The sequence below is a fragment of the Aphelocoma coerulescens genome, chromosome 4A, assembly GCF_041296385.1.
Source record: "Aphelocoma coerulescens isolate FSJ_1873_10779 chromosome 4A, UR_Acoe_1.0, whole genome shotgun sequence".
Classification (NCBI taxonomy): domain Eukaryota; kingdom Metazoa; phylum Chordata; class Aves; order Passeriformes; family Corvidae; genus Aphelocoma; species Aphelocoma coerulescens.
Window position 1 is genome coordinate 21,696,625 of NC_091018.1, and position 22,454 is coordinate 21,719,078.

Sequence of the window (22,454 nt, forward strand, 5' to 3'; positions counted from 1 at the left end):
GGTGTGAAGGCTGGAAAGGTATTGCCAATGCCCTCGCCCCCACCCCTCACCTTCCCCTTAGTAATGACACTATGCGAGCAGCAGCAATGAGTATCTTCTCTCCAAATATTTACACAGCTTAAATACCCACGTGGGGAAGGGGAAACTTTGCTTTGGCTCCAGCTTGAGCACACAGATGGTGGCCCCAGCTCCTATAGTGACCCTGACAGGGCTAGACCCATGGTCAGACCACATCACCTATGGGGTTAGACCTCTGCTTCAGTGTCTACAGCCCCACAGGCTGGGGGAGAAGCAGTGGCTCCACAGACACTGGGGACAGACAGATAAAGCGAGGCAAGCGGGGGGGGGGGCTCCATACATACAGGGCAGGGACCTGTTCCCCTACCCCAACCCCTGTTCCCTGGGGGCAGCACCCACCCAGTGCCTGGGCTGGGCTGCTGCCAGCTTAGGGCAGGTTGCTGAGCTCCTTAATGGCCTGTAGGATCCTCTTCATGTGGCCCACTTTGGTAATCCCCAGGTCCTGTAGGAAAGAGAGAGGAGGTGATGCACTTGCAGGGGGCAGCCCTAGGCTCCTGCTAGTAGACAAGCCACAGGGTGGAGGATGAGGCTCAGCCCAGCTCCCCATGCTCTCCCTTGCTGGAGCATAATGCTTGCTTGAAGCCCTCTGTTCTTTTGCAAACACATCTCCATGCCTGAATGCAGGTGAGGATAGGGTGCTGTTGATACTGCTGTATGTGTATGGAGCTTTGCAAGCTGGAGGACCACGGCCACCCCCCTCCCTTGCCTCCCACCCCCTGTGCACAAGCTGCACAAGCTCAATCCTGCAGACCCAGGTATAGGGCCAACCTGCCATCAGGAGGGATAGGGAGAGGAGGGGAGGGATGGAGGACACTATGCTCCCTGGGGCTGGGGGTCCCTGAGGAGGCACAAGGGGGTTGTACCTTCAGGTCTCTCCTCTCCAGCAAAATCAACTCTGAGCCCTGGATGTCATGCCGGATGAAAATGTCTCTGTATTCCCCTAAACCGAGTGCTTCCAGCCAAGCTGCCACCTCCTCGGAGCCCCACTTGTCTGCTAGCAGGGAAGAAAACCACAGTGGTGGACTGCTGGGGCCTGTGGAGGCAGTGGGATGCAGCAGGGCAGGCAGCAGTGATGGCAGCCTGTGGTCAGCAGCCAGCATCCCCCCTCCCACCCCTGGCTCCAGCAGGGCCAGAGGCCAAAGGCTGCTCAGGCTGTAGAGGTCTCTCCTCTCCTTGGCTTACTTACGGAATACCTGAGCTGCTTCCCCTCAACCAGACCCTCAGTCATGAACAAGGGACTTACCCAAAAAGCTGAGCTGTACCACAGCCCCCTTCTCCCCCTTGCCAAGGAATTATGGGGTTGGGGAGCTCTGCACATCTGATATCAGAAAAAGTGACAAAGGCAGCCAGGCGATGCCCTGTTCCCCCTTCCTGAGGATCCGGCCCCAGCATGCCCAGGACAGGAGACTGAGGGATAGGTCAGCACAGGGGCGTCCTTTCTAGGATGGACTGCACCACCTGTTTCTCCCTAGCATACTGCTCACTTTACCTGGGAGTGCACTGTTTGTCTTCTGCTTCTGCAGCTTGTCCTTCTCCTTTCTGGGCTTGGGGATGTTGAGACGAAGCTTAAAGCTGCCCTTGTTGGCACTGCCGGCACCTTCCTGTGAGGAAACCAGGCTTGGTGGGGTGCTACAGCTCCCTGAGGCCAGACTGCGGACTATGCCACACCCCAGTCCCTGTGCACCCACCTCCTCAGCAGGGTGGGCAATAGGGCCCAGCCAGTGGATGTCCAGCAGCCGCTGCAACTCCTGGCCCAGCACACTCAGGGGGCCATGAAGCGCCTCCTCCTCCTGTGGCGAGTCCAGCTGTGGGGGACAGGGATCATACCCATCCTGCTGCCACCCCCAGATGTACCAGCCTTGGGGGACTTTGGGTGCTCTCCAGCCCCCCACTCACCGCCTTCCCTTCCAGGAATGCCCTGGTCTCAGCCCACAGCTCCTTGATGCTCAGCACGACCTCCACAGCCACATTCCTGCTGAGAAACTGGGGTACAGAGGCGTAACCCCTTGAGCAGCAGGGCCCCAGGGGGCCTGGGTAAAGGCTGCCTTACACTTCCACCCCTAGCTCACCTCTGAGGTGCCAGCAGCTTTGTGGGAGAGGGCTTCACTCAGTGCCAGGGAGCTGGCATTGACTGCATGTGCCAGCTCCTGCTCCACGGCTTTGTGGGCCTTGGCTGCCTCATGGATCCTGCAGGTGACAGGGGCTGGAGGTCAGGGCTCCCCTGGGCTGGGCAGGCACCTTTGCATGGCCACAGCACAGCTCTCCCTTCCCTGTGCCCACCACATTCCCCTTTCCACAGTCTGACCTGGCAATGAGGGTCTCAGCGACCCGTGAGACCTGCTGCAAGAGGCTGCTCTCCTCCTCGGTCAGATACTCCATGGACTGCTGGGAGCTGAGCCGTGGCCGTGTGGCTGCTCGGTAGCTCTCCCCTCTTTGCTTGTCCTCCCAAGACTTGAGCGTGCTTTCAAATGCCTGCGGGGGACAGACATGGCCCCTCTGAGATGGTCACACCTCCCCATGTCCCAGCATGGTCCTGCTGAGCACCCCAAGCTCACCCGGTCCCTTGTCAGCATCTGGGCTCTGTTCTTGTGTTGGATTTTGATGATGCCGGGTGGCTGGATCCAGGCCTCTCCATCCACCTGCACTGGGACACCCTCGTCCCCCCGGATAGTGATCTTCACCATGCGGCACTGTGGGGCAGACAGCCCAGGGGTGGCATCAACGGCTGCCAAGCTGAGCACAGCTGCACTGACTCAGGCTCCACTGCTGCCTCAAAAGCTTTCTGGCACCACTTGTAGTCCTGCAGGGTGCCTTGTCAGTACCTGTGCAATGCGATGGTGCTGGAGGTTGATGACACGTGACACGGCCATCTGGATGCTGCCAAAGACTGCCACCACCTCCAGCTTCTTGTCATCAAAGGATGGAGCCCCAAAGTTCTGTAGAGGACCACTATATATGAGACTTCCAAAATCAGTTCATTTTGGGACCCAGCTTTTCCCCCATGTGTGCCCAAGGCAGGGACACCCTAGCCCTAGGGTTTCTTAGGACTGGGGAAAGGATGTCATGCCACCCAACTCATCTCATGGTACTGGCACTCACATTGTCCTCCTTTGTGCCTCCCCAGAAGTTGATGCCGCCGGCATAGCTGGGGATGTTGAGGACAGCAATGCCCTGCAGGCTGGGCAGTGAGATGGGCACCCCGTCACACTGCAAGAGAGGGCTGAGCCTAGGGGGCTGCTGTAATACTGCCCCTCCCACCCTGTCCCTGTTCTCCCAGCCCTGTACCTCCAGCTGTACCCGCTGCTCCAGGTTCTTGTAGGTGCGCTGCAGGAGCTCCTTTGTGCCTAGCACCCCATACCACATCATGTTCTTGGTGCGGCTGCTGTGGGGCAAAGTGGAACAGATGAGGGGCTGTGGGTTCCTCACTGCCTGTCACAGGCTCTGCACCCTTCCCAGAGCACTGGGCTGAACAGTCCTGGACTGCTGGCCCCACCTTAGTTTCCCCAATTCCTGCTGCCTCCCAGGAAAGCCAAGGTGCAGCATGTTGCACCCAGATTTCAACCCTTCCATGCCAGCATAGCAATGTCCCTCTATCCAGGTGCAGAGCAAGTAACTCTCACCAAGCCCTCATGTCTTCACCCTTCTGGGGTGTTTGCAGCCTGCCACCAAGGGGTGCTCATCCCAGTACTGGGTACGGGTACAAAATCTGCTGCAGGAAGGATCCCCAGCACAGTAGCACCAAGCCACCCCCTTGGCTCCCAGCATCTTGATGGTCCCTCCTGGGGCAGGCATTGGAGAGCCAGGGCTACATGTTTTTCCTGGGGGAAACCTGCAGGGTTCCAGCAAACCTGCACTTCTTGGGGTGCTCATCGCGTTTGTTGTTGAACTCCAGGGAGATCTTTGCATCCAGGCCGATGCCAAAGTAGTTATTCATGACACATTTCTCCAAGAAGTGGCTGAAAGCAGCAAACAGGGAAAGCAGGTTGAGTAGTAGCTGCACATCGGTGACTCTGGGTTGGCACCAGAGGATGGGGTGTAACACCCACTGGAGCAGAACAGCTGGCACTAGGAAGCCTGACCAAAGCTAGCAGGGATGGCTGCATTTCCCTCAGCTGCCATGGCAGGACACCCATGGCACAGCCAGGACCTGCCTGCACTGGGCAGGCAGGAGCCCCAAGCTCCAAGCATCAGCCAGAGATCCCACACAGGCAGGCTCCCCCAGCATGGGCACTGCTTGGTCAGGGAGGGCCTGGTACCAGGGATGCCACACTGGTGGGCAGGGGCTGCCACAGCAGCCTCCTCAAAGGGGCAGTGTGGCACCAGCTCTGCTCCTGCTCTGTGATGGGCAGCAAGAGTGAGCCAGGGTCTCCGGGGCAGGCAGAACACTTGACTCACAGGGTGCTGGGGTCTTCAGGGAATTGCAAGCTGCCAAAGGTGTGTGGCCGGTCCAGGATGATGGAGGAAGATGCAGAGGTCACCGTCACCTGCCGGGAGCCTGGCCAGGGTGGACAGAGAGGTAGCTGCCATGTGGGTTCTCACCCGGAGCCCATCCCACGACTCATGCCCATGCCCCCACAAAAAGCCATGTGCCCTGCTGGCATCTTACTGAGCTTCTCCTCCTCCTTGTTGAGCTCCTCCGAGCTGTCCTTGCCGGGGCCCACACTGCCCTGGTAGGCTTGTGTCTGCTTGTTCTGCTCATCCACAGCTGGATCCAAAGAGGGGCATGACAGGGAGTCTGGGCAGCCCTGTGGCCCCTCCTCAGGTCAGCCCTGTGGGCTTGTACGAGGAAGGACCCAGGTTGGGGCCACTGCTGCCATCCCAAGGAGCCCAGGGGGAGAACAAAGGCACGGGTCCAGCGCCAACCCACTGTGGCTTCACAGCCCCCACCAGGCTGCTGTTGCAGCAGCAGCATCAGGGAAGCTGCCAGCTCCCACCACCCCCTCACCTTTCTCTGTCTGCTCAATGATTTGCCGCAGGGCTTTCTTCAGGCTGTTTGCCCGCAGCATGAGCTGCTCCTTGGATTTGAAGATGCGAGGCATGGGGCTGGGGTTGAAGCTGCCACCTTTCTCCTGGTCCTTAACATCAGCATGAGTGGCCTGTGCCATTTCTTCAGGGACCATGATGGCCTGAGCCTCCTCATTCAGCTCCCGCACCAGCGAGTCCAGCTTCTCATTCAGCATGGCGCACTGTGGGACACCTACCCCACTCAGCACCTGGCACAAGCTGCTGCCCCCCACCAGTGCTGGGCACTTCCCTGGACACTATGAGTGCCTGGATACTCCCAAGCACCTGGACACCCCATGCCTGGGCACCCCAAACATGGCACACCCCAATACATGCACAGCAAGAGCATAGGCCCATGGAGCAGCCCCTCCCCAGCTCAGGGGCTGTGCCATCAGCTTGACTCAGCCCTCCAGCTCCCCTGCAACACACCTTCCGTGCCATCAGCTCAGCCTCCTGCTTGTTCTCCGTTGCCCTCTTGTAAGCCCGTCCAACTTCGGTCACAAAGTCATTGACAGTGCCACAGAGGAACCTGCCAAGGGAAGTGGCTGGAGGTCAAGAGGGGAATAGCCAGCGAGGCACAGATGCCAGCCAGGGGGACTGCTGGATAACACCCCCTGCTCCAGAGGGCCAGCACCAGGATTATCTGCCAGGCACCAGCACAGCTGGCAGCTGCCAGCCTGGGACAGCCTGGTCGAGAGGGGTGCAGTGCCCCTGGGGACATGCCCCAGCCCAGCAAGAGGGCTCTGGCACTCCCATCAACAGCCGCCTCCTTACCTGGCAGAGGAGATCACCACTGAGTGCTTGTCCGACTCCAGGATCTTGGCCAGGTGGAAAGCAACAGAGTCAGCGTAATGGGAGATCTGGGCCTGGGGGGCACAGGTGGAGACAGTTGGAGCCCTGCCACCCTGCCATGTGCCCCGCTCAGGGATGGAGCTTTGCCGAGCCAGCCTTGGACTGGGGATGACCAGCCCTTATTCAGCCCACTCCCCACCGCTGAGGGCAGCCATGCCTGTACTGCTGGGTAGAGGGGAGGTCAGTCACAGCAGGAGGGAAACTGAGGCAAGGGGCTGAAGGGAAGCACACAGAAGAGTCCAAAACAGCTGGCTGGTGGCAGGCTAGCTCTACCTCACCTGCTGCCTGCTCCCAACTGCACATACCAGGCTGAGACCTGCCAGGCTCATTTCATTGCATGCAGCTGACTGCCAGCCCCTTCATACCCCAATCCCCAGGGACCCCCAGCATGACCTCTTCCTGGGCCATCCCTCCCTGTGTGCCCCTGAATTGGCTAATAGGTTGAAGAGGAACCTCTCCTTTAGCCTGCCCTGCCCATCTCAAGCCCTCAAATGCCAACAGTTCCCACCTGGATGTTGGAGTCCCCATTTTCCTCCTCCTTCAGGGCTGAGGGGGACTGCTTGGGAGCCTCATAGGTCAGCACACTCCACCTGCCAAGGAGAAACCATGGCTGCTTGCCATCTTCTGGCCCCCTAGCCCAGGGACAGGTAAGGAACTGGGACAGGCTGCCCAAGAGATGCCAAGGTAGGGGGGAACAGAGAGGCATGTATTCTGTGCCCTGCTCACCGATCCAGCATCTTGGTGGTGGCCCTTTCCAGCTTCTCCAGGATCTGCAGCAGCTGAGTGTCATCGTCACACAGGCTGCCCCAGCCCAGGACCCGTGCCAGGTCATTGCCAGTCCCCAGTGGCAGGACACCCAGCTGACACTGCAGGAGAGAGACAGTGGAGGACTCAAGCAGCCCCCAAAGGCACCTGTGACACCCCCACCTCTGCCATGCCCATTGTTTGGCAGCACCTAGGGCACACAGAGGGGTCCCAGCTGGGCTGGGTGCCAACGCTGGGGATGGTGCCACCCTGCATTAGCAATGCCAGGCACTCCCACTCACCTGTTTGTGGAGGCCAAGGGCATCGATCTCAGAGAGCACCCAACCCACGCTGCCATCCCCACCACAGACCAGGATTCTGAAGGTGGAGAACTTCTGGAAGAGGCGCAGCCTGGGTGGGGGGCAAGGAGAGAGGGACTGGGCACTGTGCCAAATGCCCATCAGGGTCCCACCAAGGCAATTCCAGGGTGCTCAGGCAGGTGCTTACCCCAGGTGTGGGCCCCCATTCATGAGGTCAAAGACCTGGGCTGGGTTGAGGAACTGCTTGAATTTGCGCAGAAACTTGACACCCTGGTTGTCCCCGCTCTTGGAGTTGACAAAGGCCAAGAGAGGACTGGAGCAGGTCGAGGGGCAGGTGGCTTTCCAGAAACCTGCAGTAAGCCCAAACACATGAGCCCCAGTTCTCACTCCCCACAGACACTTCAGGAGAGCAGAGTGTGGACACTCCATCTGTGCCACACCCAATCTGTGGGGTGCTGGGGCAGGAGGGCCAGCGATGGGGATGTCGGGGGGATAGTGAGGGGCAGAGGGAAGAGAAAGCACTGTGCTTTTAAAGAAATGAGACGGGGAAAGAAATGAGATGGGGAAAGAAATGTGCCCAAGGCAGAGAAGGATTGACAGCTGGCCCAGAGCCCGCACCCGCCTCAGGCACATCTTGGCCATCCCAGTCCCCTGGCTGGTGTCTGCAGGCTCCTTCCCTTGGCAGACCCAGCAATGCTGCAGCAGGGACCGCATCAGCCGTCACCGCCACTGGCACCAGCCCCACAGCCATTGCCCTCAGAGCCCCATGGGCTGCAACCAGGAGCCCCAGCACCCCCACCACAGCAGGAGTATGGGGGCAACATCCCCACAGCCCACCCCGTCCTTGCCTGGCCACCGCTCCATCTCCACTCCCAGCCCAGCCAAGCAGAGCAGATCAGTAACAGAAAGCCCTGGGAGCTGCTGAGTCAGAGCGTGGGCTGCAGCGGAAAAGCTCACTGCCAGCAGTACCCATATGCTGGAGCAGGACAGCATGGCAGGACAAGGGGGGGACTAAGGCCTTGCTGAGCTGCTCCCAATTGGGTGGGCAACAGTCACAGCCACGGATGTCTGGGCTGCTGGAGAGGGAGAGGGCAGAGATGCTGCCAGGGATCAGCCACCAGCAGCCAAGGCTCTGAAGCTGAGGAGCAGCTGCGTTACCCTGACAGCATCCCAATGAGTAACGAGAGGCAAATGAGCCACCGGCTGAGCTGAGTGGTGAAAAGCATTAAAGAATGAAGAAAAAAATATCCGGAGGAGAAAAACAGATTTTGCTCAGCAGAGGCCAGCTGGGCCCCTCAGGAGAAAGAGACAGCCAAGGGGGTCCCCCCACGCTCCACATGGCTTCTCACTGCAGTGTCCCGTGCCAGGGCAAAGCTGTGCTCTGCACTACCAAAAAAACAGCTGAGCTTCAGACACTGGGAAATAACCCAAGCAAGAGCTTCATCCTGCCTTGAGAGATGCTGAACCATTGAGGTGCAACAGAGGACAGCCCACCTCAGGGGTGTAGGGCTGGCACTGCTGATCCCAACACAGAGGGACCGTATCCTGAGCCACTGCAAGAGATGGCCTTGCAGGAGCAACTAAAGCCACATGCAGGCAAGAAGTGCCACCCCAAAGCCCACAGAATACCACCAAGCTCTGGAGCAGAGTGCAAGGCCACAAGTAGCCTTCAACCAAGGGAGGGGCATTGACTCTGGAGCCTACAGATGGTAGTGTTCCTGCTGCCCCACAAAACAGGCACAGTGCCACAAGTCAAAGCCTCCAGAGGAGCTCAGAGAGCTCAGAGCCGTATCCCAAACAGCGTGTCCCCTCTGCCAGACCAGCCCTGTGCTCTCCAAGACTCACCATCAGAATCGATGCTGTTCAAGGCAGTTGGCGGGATGATGGACACTTTGTACTGGCCCAGGGGGCACCTCTTGCCAAGGAGTTCCTTGCAGGCACTGTGAACCTGGAAACACAGGGACACCTGTATAAGCAAAGCTGGGGGACACAGCACCAAAGTCCCCAGCATCAGCTTTCCCAGAAATGCACATAGGAGGGGCAGTGCTGACTGTGCTGGGAGAGGGGTGGGGACAGGAATGGATACATCCTTACGATGGCCTTGCACCAGAGACACCGCCAGTCCTGCAGCCTCCGGACACTGCCACAGGTCCGGTCACAGACAGCGCAGCGCGCACTGACGGGCAAGTTCCCCTCCAGCCACTGATGGGGCATGGCCACCTGCAGAGAAGGGCAGCCACCAATGGCATCCTGCACGCTTGAGGGACAGTGTCATAGGCCACCTCTTTCCCAGGCACCATGGAGGTGGTGCCACACAGCCAAGTGTGGCAAGGCAGGTCAGGGACCCCTTCCATGTCCTCTCATCCCTGCCTGCCTGGCCCCTTGAAGCCATCAGCACATGAGGCAGGGCAGACATGTCCCCAGAAAATGTCTGGAGGTGGCCCCACTTGGACAGCAAAAAGGGATCCTGATACAGGGTGTCAGAGGATGTGTCCCCAAGCTGTGTCCCTGCAGAGCCAAGCGCAGAGGCCACACAGTGCAGGGGACAGCTGCGTTTTTTTCCTGCTTCCTGATCTGGGCACAGTGAGGCCAGTTCTGCTGGTGGCTCTGTCCTGCCAGGATCCCTGACAGGGACTCCCCTGCTTACCCCATCCTCATCCTCGATGATTTCAATGCCGATGGAGGCCAGGGTTGTCCACTTGCAGTTGTTTGTGGCTCTGACGGCACAGCGCTTGTGTGCCTTGAACTTGCAGACTGCATGGAGGGGAGCAGTGAGGAGCAGGGAAGGTCCCCACAGCATGCATAGCCCTGGTCCCAAACCCTTCTGCATCTGGGGATGGCAGGCAGTGGGCATCACCCTGCACCACACCTGCTCTGGCCCAGCCTTGAGAGGCTGCCCTGCTCTGATCCCGGCCCCTGCCCACCTCCCAGCAGGACCCCAGTACTGACCTTCACAGGAGAGGCCATGGGAGGTGACCCCTGGAAGAGCTTCGCGGCACACATTGCAGAAGGTGGGGCGGGCGTGGGAGCAGGCGTACCAGTTGTGCATGCCTGAGAAGTGCTCCATGTTGAACTGTGTGGCCTGGAGGCACAGCCCTGCCCCATCAGTGCCTGGGACCCTCAGCTGGCACTCCCTCCCTCCTGGCCCCTCAAGTCCCCCCAGCCCAACTCCTGTCCTCCTTGTGGGACTATGCCAAGGACCGCAGCTGTTGTCTGGCAGTCAAAGGCACCCAAACGGAAACATACGCCACATGGAAATACAGATCCACGCAGCCCCCTGCCCACATCACCTCATGGATTTCCCACTTCTGGACAGATTTCAGGGCAGTGATCCAGTCCTCCATCTCCTTCCGGTTCTCCGCACATAAGATGAGCTTCCGGAATGGTGTGATCACCTGCAACAGCCACCGTCCCCACGTTCTCTCGCAATGCCACCGCCAGGCCAGCCAGAACCCAGCACAGACCCCAGCAATCTCTGGCACACCAGTACCACCTCCAGCGGCAGGAGACCATGCTATGGGGTGCCCCATGGCTATGGGGTGCCCCACGGCTCTGGGGGGATGAGGGAGGTCTGCAGTGCCTCTCCACAAGGTGCTGAGATCTCCACAGGGTGCGGTTGGTAGCCCCACACCTCCCTCACCGTGAAACTGTTGTTGATGTTCTTGGTGCTGGTCTCGGCCACACTGGCATCAGACAGGTCCACCTCATCAAAGATCAGGGACTGCGAGGGAGAAACCAGAGTCCCAGTCCACCAGGCAGGGACCTCTGTCCACTCCTGGGCTGGCAGGCTCAGGTTCCCTCTGACTGAGCATGCTGGAAGTATCCCCCAGCCTACCTTGGCATCCTTAGCATAATAGAGCGTCCTGCCCCGCAGCTTGAAGTATCGTCTCTTCCACCTCTGGAAGGAGCTCGTCTGCTTCAGCAACAGCCCCTCCTTTACGCTCTTCTGCAGAGACCACAGTGTCCTGAGCTCCCGTAGACCCCAGGACCACCAAAGCCACCATTTTCCCCTGTGATACCAGTCCCTGGGTCCCCAGGAGCAGATTGGACATTCTGGGCCTCACTCTGTGCTGCATATATCAGGGCAAATTATGTTCCCTGCCCACCATCGCCTGAGCACTGGGCACCCCCTGTGATACGGAAGGATGCTGCTGGGCATGGCAGGGCTGGAAGATGCAGGTCTCCAGCAATGCAGAGCCTCCACTGCTGATGCTTCCTCTCCATCCCCAGGGCAGTGCCTGGAGATCCTCACCCTGCTGCAGCTCCCTAGAAGCCAAGGGCAGAACTGGGGCCAGGAGAGCTTCCTTTGAGGGGACACCAGTGCCCTAGAGATACCAGGACTGCATCTTGGAAGTGGCATTACCTGGGCACTATGGCCCCAGCTGGTTTGGAGAGCAGACAGCCAGGGAGCAGCCAGCTCTGCCTGGCCCCCACAGTCCCTGGAGGGGACAACCTGGGGCTGAGAGTAACCTGCAGCAGGCAGAGCATCCCCTGCAGCACAGCACATCACTGCAACCTGGCTGCACGTCCTCTGCCCTCCCCGAAACACAGCACCTGCCAATATTTACCCTCCTCGCAGTGCTGTTTACAAGACTCAATTAATTAGTGTTTGAAACATGGCTATGAGCCTGAGTGGGGCAGCAGAGATGCTCTGGCACTGCCTCATCTTTGATTGTATCTTCTTTAAACACCACCGGCAGCCCCGTTCAGCTGCTGCTCTGCAATTAGCTGCCACAGTGGTTGTATCCAATCCAGGCACACGATGACAAGCCACATTTAACGGCAAATTAGCACTGGGCACAAGGGCACAGCGAGAGAACCATGGCCCTGCAGCTCTGCACTCCTGTGCCAACCCATGTGCTGCAAGAGGTGGCACCCAGGCACCTGCCAGCCTGCAAACACACCAGCCCCAGGTCTCAATCTACTGCCCCATGGCTCTGAACCAGATGGCCAAAGCACTAGGAACAGCAGGAGTCTTCAAAGTCACAAAGAAGCCAAAACCACACCTGGGGTACTCCCTGAGCCTCAACTCCCCAAATGCCTAACCCTCCCAAACCTCCCTGAGGCACCCATCATGTTGTTCCCTGCTCTCTTCCAGCTTAGAGTTTGAAGAGGGATGTTTTAAGCCTTTATCACACCCCAAGACTGGTGCAGAATTTGGCTGTGGTCAATCACCACGATGCCTATGAGTGTCCATGCAGGTTCAAACAGCCCAGTTGTCCCCAGTGCCAGCACTCTGGGACACACTGCATCCTTTCCCTGGCTTCTCAGCTGTGAGAGTGCAGAGGGGTCCTTCCAGCGGGGTCCAGCTGTGACCCCCAGATCCACACACAAACCATGCACCCTAGCAGTCCTTGTCCCACACCAGGCGGGGACAAGCCAGGGTCCTGCCATAACCAGGTGGGATCCGGCCCCAAACGGCACATCCACCACACCTAGCTGCACTCATCAGGCACAGATGCTGTGTTTGCTGCAGTCATTGCTGTTTCTGCAAAGGACAGGCAGTGTGTGACAGCAAGGAGTGGCATGGGGAGCTGTGACAGAGGGGAGCAGGAGAACAGGATGACAAGGAGAAGGAAGAAGAGGCGGGTCCATGATGGCGCCTCAGGGCTATCACAGCAGGGGCTGGAGCCAGCTGGGCATGGGCACTCTGCCTGGCTCCAGGGCCACGTGGGTGGCAGGATACAGCAAGGACGGCTGCCCGGGAAGGTGGCACCCATCCTGCAAAGGAGGGTCAGAGCTGAAACATCCCCAGCAGCAGCTCCTGACAGACAGCAGCAAAAAGGCATCAGCTAGCCCCAAGATGTCACAGTCCTGGCCATTCCAGGGACAGGATGCAGCTGCCCTGAAAGGCAGAGTCCCCCACCTTCACCACAGTACCCATCAGAGTTTTACAACACTTCCAGTACCATGGCTGGGGGGAGTGTGCCTCAGTTTTCCACGATTGCAGACTAATCCCTAGCATCCAAACATGGGGTGGCAAAATTGGTGCAGAGAAGCTCAGGAGACACCTCTCCCCATGTCCACCCTTGAGGTCTGCTTTGGGCATCAAAGCCCAAGCCCTCTGCGTCGCCACGTGCAGCATCTTGCTGCACAACTCCTCATGTCAGCAGCTTCCCATCCAGGCTCCATCATCCCTGGTGTTTGATGCCATGTGGTACAGGCTCCATTGGTGCTAGCGTGTTTTCCTCCTCCCTGGGAAAAATAAGGCAGGTCCCTTCTCCAAAATGAGCCCTGGAGCCCATGCTGCCTGGGGAGGCACACAAGTCTGGGGTGCCAGAGGGCTGTTTTGGAATCTCACTGTGGCAAGCCACCCGCCTGCCTCATTTTTTGACCATGGGTCTCAGCCAGGAGCACCTGCTCCACCTGCTGGGGCAGGGAGCAGCTCCCAAATGGCTCCGTGGTTTTGGACCCCTGCCTTTGGAATGAAGAACAGAAGGAGACCTGAGAGGCACCTGGTAACCAAGGCCAGCAGCAGGCCCAGCCACACAGTGGGAAGCCACACTGCAGCAGCATTGCTGAGTGAGCCCAGTGTTTTCCCTTTGCAAACAGGAAAGGGGTGGAGATGGCAAGGGGCAGACAGGCCATGCCAGGATGGCATCACCCCTGCTGTGCTGGCTCCCCGAAGCCCTGTCCAGGGCCCCAGGGTCACCACAATAATATAGTCCCCTATATAGTAAGTGGCTATTAGGTACCCTAGAGCTCAAAAGAGCTGGAGCTGAGCACCTGCAGGGACTGCCTCTTCTTCCTGGAGAGTTTCAGGGACAGTGGCAGTCCCTGGCCACTGGGCTGGGAACTCTGCACTGGTCACTGCACAGCTGTAAGCACAGTGTGCCACCCACACCCCAAAACAAACCCAAGCCCCTCCACTCACCCCAACTACAGCTTTTCTGTCTGGAGAGCCCCAGGAACCACTGCAGGAAGCCTCAGCAAAGCCAGTGCTGGCCCCATCTCAGCAACCAAGGTGGCACACCCAGAGCCACATACAACCTGCCCAGCAACCAGCCAGAGGCCAACTCCCCTGTGGGGCTCTGTCCCAGCACTCCACTGCCCCCTCACGAGGTCCTTTCCTGCTCTCTCCAGCCCAGGAGACTCAGTACCAGCATTGAGGGGATCCTGAAGGCACGGCAGGAGGGCAAAGGCAAGAATGGAACCATACAGCATCTGCAGACATACTACCACCTCCAGCTCAGATGCAATTGAAGTGGCAGTGGCAGCAGAGCCTCAGAGAGGACACAGCTAAAAATGGCCCTGGGAGGATGGCCAGACATGTGGCCTGCCAGGACTGGGCTGGTTCCCAGAGGCCATCATGCCACAGGCTGGCTGTGTGCTCGGCACAAACAGGGGGGCTTGAAGTGCAGCCCAGGGGAGCTCAACACCCTCCAGCAGGGATTCTTCCAGATCAGGCTACAACCCAAAATGCCAGCCCTTCCTTCAGCCCTAAAGCAGAGCCCCGGGATGCTGCTTTGTTTTGCCACCCCACTCTCCCAGCTCTGCCACTGCCGTTCCTGGGAAGAGCCCATTGTGCAGCCAGGTCTGACCACAGCTGGGGCAGGAGGGTTCTCCTGCTGGGATCAGCTTGGACAGCGAAGGAGCACCTGGAGAAGAGCCAGAAGGGCTGGTACACAGGAATGCCGGCACATATGGCTGGTGAGCACCACATCGTCTGCTCACAGAGCTGGCCACCCTACACCACTCCTGAAGGGATATACTTGTCCCTGTGACCACACGATGCCTCACCCGGTAGGAGGAGAAGAGAAAGAGGATAACCTGTCAACACACCAACCTGCATTGCACCAGCATTGTTCCAGGCAGCCACCCTCCTGCTCCAAATGCAGCAGCCCACTCAGCACAAGCCGGGGTCCAGTTGCATCAGAGCTCATCCCCCAGCTGAGACAGCAGGCACCAGGACAGCAGAGGAAAGCTGGCAGCCCTCAAAGAGCCCAGCTGCAGGGCCTCCACCAGCTGCTAGGCACCCCGTAGGCTGGAGTCAGTTGGAAACCTTATCAGGCTTTGCGACACAGCAGAGCTCTTCCAGGACTGGGCAGTCAGGGGGCTCGGTGCCTGATGGGTGCTATAGCCCCACAGGCTCAGCTGCTCCCAGGGGATGGACCTTTCTGCCATTGCAGGACCAACAACAATATCCCTTCCCCGTGCTGGGTAGATGCTTGAAAGGAGATTCCTGCACCAGTCCTGACAAGCCATCACATGGTGCTCACAAGGTCATTGAAAGGGGACAGAGAATTAACAGCAAGAGAGGAATGAGGAAAGGAGCCCCCAGAAGAAAGGCAACCCCCCCTACACCTCATCATCCAGCAGCTGCTTTTTGGAAATGAGGTCATGCTTCCCTATCTACAGCCGCATCGGTCCCCAAGCATCCTGCTGGCAGGCGTCCCACATCAGCCCGACCCGTGCTGGTTCCCCCCTGCCCCTTGTGCCCTCCCACTCTGCCCAGCAGGGGTGGGCAAGAGCTGATGGGCAAGATCGACATTCTCATAATGGAAAAAGTGAGCAGGGAGAGGGCACAGTGCTTGAGAAACATCACAAACATCCGGCTAGTGACACTGGGGCTATCTTCACGCCCCAGGCACCAGCTTGGCGAGTCCTGATTAATGAGAGCAAGCCCAGCCTCTTTGGTCTCAGACAGTGTTTTCTTGTGTTGAGGTGCAATTTCCTATTTTATCATCTCTGTCCACTGGCAGACATCACCAGAAGAGCCTGGTTCCCTCTTTGCTGCACTCTCCCTTTCAAAAACTGGGGACTCCTTGGTTACAGACTCTTCTCCAGGCTGAACAGTCCCAGCTCTCCCAGGCTCTCTCTGTATGAGAGATGATCCAGTGTCCCACCAGTGTCAAGTCTGGAGGATGCACTGCCCAGGAGCCATGGTCCACCCTCCTGCTGCAGTAGAAAGGTTTCCAAGCCTGGCCCCAGCAGCTCTACCTTGCTTTCTTCATCTTTTGGCCAGGGTATAGCCCTCAGTGGGCAGCCTTGCCCACAGCCTGGGAGACAGGCTCTACAGCACTGTCTCACCAGGCTCCCTACAGCTGCCCAACACCCCAGTATGTACAGGTACAGCTTGCCCCATTCCTGGGGCACCCTGAGCCTGTAGGATGCTCAATGCCTGCAGCGAGGACAAGGAGCCCTCATTCCCCAGGGTGCCAATAACCCCACTGACCCCCCTGAGCCCCATAGGAGGATTCTGGTGGGTCACTCAGCCCCACCAAGCAGCTGTGATGCATCTCAAGATCAGGAATTCAGGAACACGATCCCCCTTTCCAAACAGCAGACAAGCCATGGTGGCCCCTGCCCACCATGGCCAGGCACATTGTGCCCACGCCACGGGCAACCCTGGATCCCTGGCATGCACCCCACTGTGGCCCCCTTGATGCCTCCACCTCCCAGCTCTGGTGCAATTACCCCAGGACCTGTCGCTCACTGAACCAAACAGCGCTGCTGGATCACTCTCTGCCTCCACTCAGCTGCTGGGAGAGCCTGTGCTGATGCAGTGCCGGGAAATGAACGCCCCAGCCACATGGGCAGGATGTGACCCACCACCCCCAGCAACTCAAATGTGTTGGTGCACCCCAGAACCAGTGTTCCCTCTCTCCCCTTCACCTTCTCTCCAGGCCCAGCCCTAAAGGGACCAGTGCCAGGAAGCAGCATCACATACCCCTCCCATGCTGCCCTTGCACACCTAAAAGCTGGTACGGGCAACTGGCAGCCCCTAGCTGCATTGAGGAGGAGGAGGAGGGGCGTCAACAAGACCCCATCCATCCTGTAGCCTTTCAGTCCAGCAGGGGCACCTGCATCTGGCAGCTGTTTTTGCCACTGAGCACAATGACCTCGCCGCCTCCACGCCAATGCTGGCACAAAGCACCCCTCCGGGTGTCCACAGTTCCAGCCTGGAGAAAGCCGAGCTGGGGGTGTGGAGTGGGGGGACATGATTGATGTGGAGGCTTGAGGAGGGGATGGGGGCATGGGCATTCGGAGCACAGAAGCACTGGGACTGGGGAGCAACAATCAGAAGGATTCAGCAAAATGATTCTCACCCACTCCTGGTCCAGGGGCTGGACAACAGCCTGGCATGAGAGAAGCTGCCTGCTTCTATCACCAGAGACCAGGGTCTCCCCAGTCAGTGTGGATGGGCAGTGGGGTGGGACCTTTCCCAGCCCCTCAAAATGGCAGGCTCCTATAGACCCTCTCCAGCACCCCACCCACCACATATGACCCAAAATAGGACCATGTGCCCTGACCCCCCCGCCACCGGTTGTCTCAGGACCTGCCACTCTGGCACTGAACTCTCCCTTATTAACTGTGTTCATTAGGTACCTGTCCCTGGGGTGTAGGCAATGGTTCCCTACCCCAGCCCCACCTGGGTGACAGGGGTATCAAGATCGCTCAGGAAGGTGCGTGCCATGGCACACACTCTGTGGCTGTGGCTTGGAGGGACAGGCAGCACATCTGCCATGGCAGGGCTGTGAGCCAGGGGACAGCCTGACCTGGGTGGCAGCAGCAATCTCATCCAAAAATCCTCATCTCCATAGGGAAGGAAGGAGTCTGCCCAACAAGGAGCCAGGCTGGCAAGTGTGGTCCTGCCCATCTGGACCAGGACAAAGGCATCCTCGGGAAAAACACTGAACCCCAACACTGAGGTGAAAACACTGAGGTGGCGGGGGAGGCATACACAGCTCACTCTCAGGCCCCTCCAGCTCCAGCCCTGCCAGCTCTCACCCTCTCCCCCAGCTCCATGGGCTGTTAACCGAGACATGTCATTTCCGCCTGCCCATCCATCATGCCACCTGCCTCCCCTGGCACACTGCACAGCATCACCTCCTGCATGGCTAATTGTTGATGCCAGGCAGGATGTGGGCAGCAGCCATGGCAGGCAGGGAAACAGCCTTTCCCCACGTGCAGCCTGTCAGCAGCGAGGCCAGAACCTGCTGGTGGTATGGGGGGGCTTTGGCATCTGGGCTGGGGCTCAGAGCATGCTCGTGTTCCTGTGCTACTGCTGTAGGACATGGGCATAGCCCAGCCATCTGCCCCTTCCTCTCAGATTTCCTGGCATTGATGGCTCCCTGTGATGTCCATGTGCCCCACAGCATGGCAAGTGCTGCATGGCAAACTCCAGTGGCTACTGCTGCCCTTCTGGAAGGGTGCTGAGGGCTCACACACAGAACTAAGCATCCCCATGACCCTGCCTACTGGCCTGGCTTCCCACCATGCCTCCCCCCCAATATCTTGCACTCAGCATAGCCCTCTACACCCACCTGGCAGCCAGCTTGGAGAGGGAAGAGTTGGTGCCAGCCTGCTTCAAAGAAGGGGAAATGGAGGCATGTTCCTTGATCAGCCAGAGTGACTCAGTAAGAGTCCCCTCAAAACCCCATGCTCCAGAAATCTCTTCTGCCAAGTGGGAAAATCACACAGTGCCAGGTTGGGAGCATGCAATTTCCATACCCCTGGGCAGGCATCCTCTGGCCCACGTCATGCCAGTGCACCAGTCTTGGCACAACAGCCACGCCAGGGCCAGTGGGAGGGGAGCCTGCCCCAGCCCCAAGCATCCCCAGAGCTGCCACCAGACCCAGTACACTGCCCCATTCCCCTTCCTTCATGCCCTCAGCACCCAACACCAGAGTCTGGTGATACTTCCCTGCCCCACAACTGCATTCCCATGCTGTGTTTTCAGAGCTCTCCCCTCTCCCTGTAGCAGCACAGCCACCAAATCCACACCAAGGGTTGGCTGGCACTGGAAGCTGGATGCAGGGGGATTTCTAGCAGCCCCCGTGTGCCACCCAACACTGCAGGCACTGTCTTGACTCACTCCGCCACCTCCTTCCCGCAGCTGAAAGGTGGATGCAAAGGGACCGCTCACCCAGCATGTCATCCAGAGCATCCTCCCAATGCTGTGTCTGCATCCTCCCTCCCCAAAATGTCTCCCCCAAACCTCCTTCTCTCCCTGCTTCCCACCTGGTCAGTTGGCTCAGGTTATTTCTCCCTGTATTGCATTTCACTGTCCCAACCTGGGACACCTCTGACCACACACTCCTGTTTGGCTAAAGGCACCACACCTCATATTTTTTAGGTACTATCAAAATAGCTTCTTCTGAGCAAATTGTCACACACACACACACCCACACACACACCCCCATACACCAGCTGCTCTCATGCTAGTGGCCAGGAAGTATGAGTGTCACGTCTGACCTCAAAGGTGCTCCCATCCATCCAGCAAACCACCACTGAGGACTGGATCTGTGGGAATGGGGCCCGCAGGGGAGCTGGCACAGCCAAATGTATCTGGGCCACTAGGAAAGATGCAGGTTCCATTTTGCCACCCACCAAGCTCTGCACACGCAGTGCCTGCAGCAGGGTGTGGGATCCCAGGAGCCTACAGAACTGACATGACCCTAAATCTCAGCTCCAGAGCATCCACGGGGCAGAACCTCCCAAAAAGAGTCCTCTTCTTCCAGGAACAGGTAAGGGTAACCCAGGGGATACAAACACAGTACGAAGGCAATGTGGTGGAGGCTGTCCGGGTATGGGAGAGACCCTGTTCCTGAATGGTGGGATAAAATCCGTGCTTCACAGCCCCACAGGACCAATGCTGACACTACCACTGTGGGGTTTGCATGTTTCTATGTGCCCTCCCACAGGGCAAAGGGGGCCAGAACCCTCCCAGCTCTGTCTGGGTCAAGTCTGTCAGCAGCAAGAACCTGGTACTGATTTACACCCTGGAGAAGGTGAACTCACTCCCCTGCCCCATTCTCAGCAGTGACCCTACACCCAGTCAGCCCCTCACCCCCAGCATCCCACACCTCTGACCTTGCTTCTCATCTGCCCCGAGGTGGAAACCTTCCGGATGAGCTTGTGGGAACTGTCCTCCTGCTCGCCCTCGCTGTCGGATGACTCCTCACCACCCACCTCGGGTGAGATGGGTGCCAGCTTGTCCGAGTCCAGGGACGACACTGATTCCCGGGTCTTCCTCAAGAACAGGTCCCCAGGCACCAGCTTCTCAGCCATCTTCCCACCTGGCTTGGCTCAGAGCTCGGCAGCCTCCTGTGACAACCCTGAGAGGACAGGGACACATAGGAGTGGAAGAAGAGCCCTGAAGGGGGATGCATGGCCCCTCATCCTCTGGGGCTCTGACAGCTGGGAGGTGCAATCCTGGAAATCAAGGGAGATGGCGCTTCCTCGCCCAGGAACGACACTCAGGGTGGCATCCTTGCAGGCAAAGTTTTTCCTCCTTGCTTTTTTTCAGTGTCTCAACTATTCCTCAGCCTACCTGGCATCCCAACGTTGTCCCTGGCTTGGGCGCAGGAGACTGTGGCTGCCCCATGCTCGGGCATTGGTACATTGGTGCATGGAGGGGAGGAACCGCTTCCCGCAGCTTGTGCTAGTTCCCCTTGTTGCCCATCCCCGAGGTGCTGGGCTGCCCTGCGTGGCCGGGGACAGCGCAGGGATCCCCATGAAAAGCAGCAGCTGGACCCCGCCACCCGTCTGGCTCCGGCAACTGGGGAGGGATGGGTGCACCTCCCGCGCCCGTGGGTCGCCAGCCCCGAGCAGGTGACTGCGGGTGGGCTGGGATGGAGGGGGCAGCGCGGGGTTCCCGCATGCGGGGGAAGCCATCTCCCCATGGCATCCCTGCCGGCCCCGAGGGCTGCGGAGGAACTGGGGGGGCACCTACCTGGACGAGCGAGCCTGGACGGCTGCAGGGCTGCCGTGCCCGGGCCGGGGGTGGCGGGGGACACCCCACGGCGCCGTGCCGGGCCCCACGCACCTACCGCGGGCGGGCTCCGCCGCGCCCTCCCCCTTCCCCGCGGCTGCCGGCAACCGCGGTGCCGTCTCTCCGCGCAGCAACAAGCGTTGCGGAGAGGGTAGACGAGGGGAGTGAGGGCAGCGTGCTGACCCCCCCCCCCCCTCCCTAGGTGCATTGCCTCCTCCAGCCGCAGGGCTGCCGGATGCCGGATCCCCGCCGAGCATCCCGCAGCACGCCCAGGCGGCGGAAGGCGGAGCGCCCCCCGCCCCGCACACACCTTGCACGACCCGAGCCGCCGCCGCCACTGGTGCAAGGTCGCTCTTTCTCCAGCCCCGGCCCGCCGTCCGCAGCCCCCCCGGCCCCGCCGGGACGTGCCTCCGCAACGGCCCCGGCCCTGCCCCTGCCGCAAGCCCCGGCCTGCTCGGCGCGGCGGGCGCTGCTGCGCGGCGCGGGCGGCCCACGCACGGCCCCGAGCATGCGGGCACAGCGGGCACCCGCGCGCCGCCGCCCGCATCCGTGTGCGGCACCCGCGCGGGCACGGGAGAGCACGTGCACACACGTGTGCACTGCCCGCCCACGCGGGCACGGCGGGCACACCCGGCGTGGGTGTGCTCACGCACCACCACCGAGCACATACGTGTACGCACTCCCGCACTCACCCAGGCACGCACAGCTCTGGCGTGGGCACGCACACACACACCGCCGCCATGCACATACGTATGCACACGCTCACACATGCACGGGCAGGCACGGCTCAGGCATGGGAGTTCACGTGCACTGCCACCGTGCAAACGGATGCTCCACTCACATAGGCCCATGCATGGGCATGGGAGAGCACATGCACCACTGCAGTGCACCTGTGTGTGCACCACCCACGTGGGCAGGGCCAGCACATGCACAGGCATCACAGCCACACACATGTGTACACCATCCACACAGGCACATGCACAAGTGGGCACATGCATGGTTTCCGTGTTGATATGTGTTGTCACAGACCACATGCACAAGCCTGCACACCCCAGGCATGGGAAAGCACATGCACCATGTGCATGCACACAGATGCATTGTGGGCATGGGTGAGCACATGCACTGCCACTGTGCACATATTTGTGCATTCCCCACATGGACAAAGGCGGGCACATAGCTGGCATGGGTGAGCATTCACACTGTGGCCTTACACATTTTTGTGCACATACCCACATGCACACTCCAGGCACAGGTGAGCATGTGCACCTTTGCCACGCAACCATATGGGCATATGGTGACACATGGAGGCACAGCCAAGCACGTGATGCCTCCACACACTTACTTGTACACACACTGCCACGTGCACACAAACATGTACTGGCAGCCCAGAAAGCCACCCATGTCCTGAATGCATCCCCAGCAGGGTGGGCAGCAGGATGAGGGAGGGAGCTTCTCCCCATCTGCTCTGCTCTGGTGAGATGCCCAGGAGTGCCACTTCCAGCTCTGGGGTCTCCAGCGCAAGGAGGATATAGAGCTGTTTGGAGCAGGTCAAGAGGAGACCACAGAGATGCTCTGAGGGCTGAAAAAAGTCTACTGTGGAGACAGGCTATGAGATATGGCGTTGTTCAGCCTGGAGAAAAGAAGGCTCCGGGGAGACCTTAAAGTAGCATTTCAATATATCAAGGGGACTCCAAAAGGAGAGTTTTTCACAGGGCATGTTGAGACAGGACAAGGGGCAA

General features: G+C 59.3%; 1 protein-coding gene across 2 annotated transcripts; it reads right to left on the reverse strand.

Moving 5' to 3' along the window:
- Nucleotides 1–70: 70 nt before the first annotated feature.
- On the reverse strand, nt 71–20,066 carry LOC138110654 (diacylglycerol kinase delta-like). 2 transcript variants are annotated; one of them, XM_069015825.1, is made up of 29 exons: nt 19,815–20,066; nt 10,834–10,944; nt 10,639–10,719; nt 10,289–10,393; nt 9,948–10,080; nt 9,646–9,752; nt 9,093–9,218; nt 8,844–8,946; nt 7,186–7,348; nt 6,981–7,089; nt 6,661–6,800; nt 6,443–6,524; nt 5,857–5,948; nt 5,512–5,611; nt 5,024–5,264; nt 4,685–4,783; nt 4,474–4,573; nt 3,927–4,034; nt 3,364–3,460; nt 3,178–3,285; nt 2,901–3,014; nt 2,634–2,768; nt 2,384–2,550; nt 2,148–2,265; nt 1,975–2,061; nt 1,767–1,883; nt 1,568–1,679; nt 942–1,072; nt 71–520 (listed from the first exon to the last, which is right to left on the reverse strand). In XM_069015825.1, exons 1-29 carry the CDS (start codon nt 20,010–20,012, stop codon nt 446–448), a joined length of 3,459 nt encoding a protein of 1,152 aa, XP_068871926.1. In that variant the 5' UTR covers nt 20,013–20,066; the 3' UTR covers nt 71–445. The 2 variants fall into 2 exon arrangements, with proteins under 2 accessions (XP_068871926.1, XP_068871925.1); XM_069015824.1 differs by lacking the exon at nt 19,815–20,066 and adding an exon at nt 14,785–14,952 and having other exon boundaries at nt 9,646–10,080.
- Between the last annotated feature and the right edge of the window lie 2,388 nt (nt 20,067–22,454).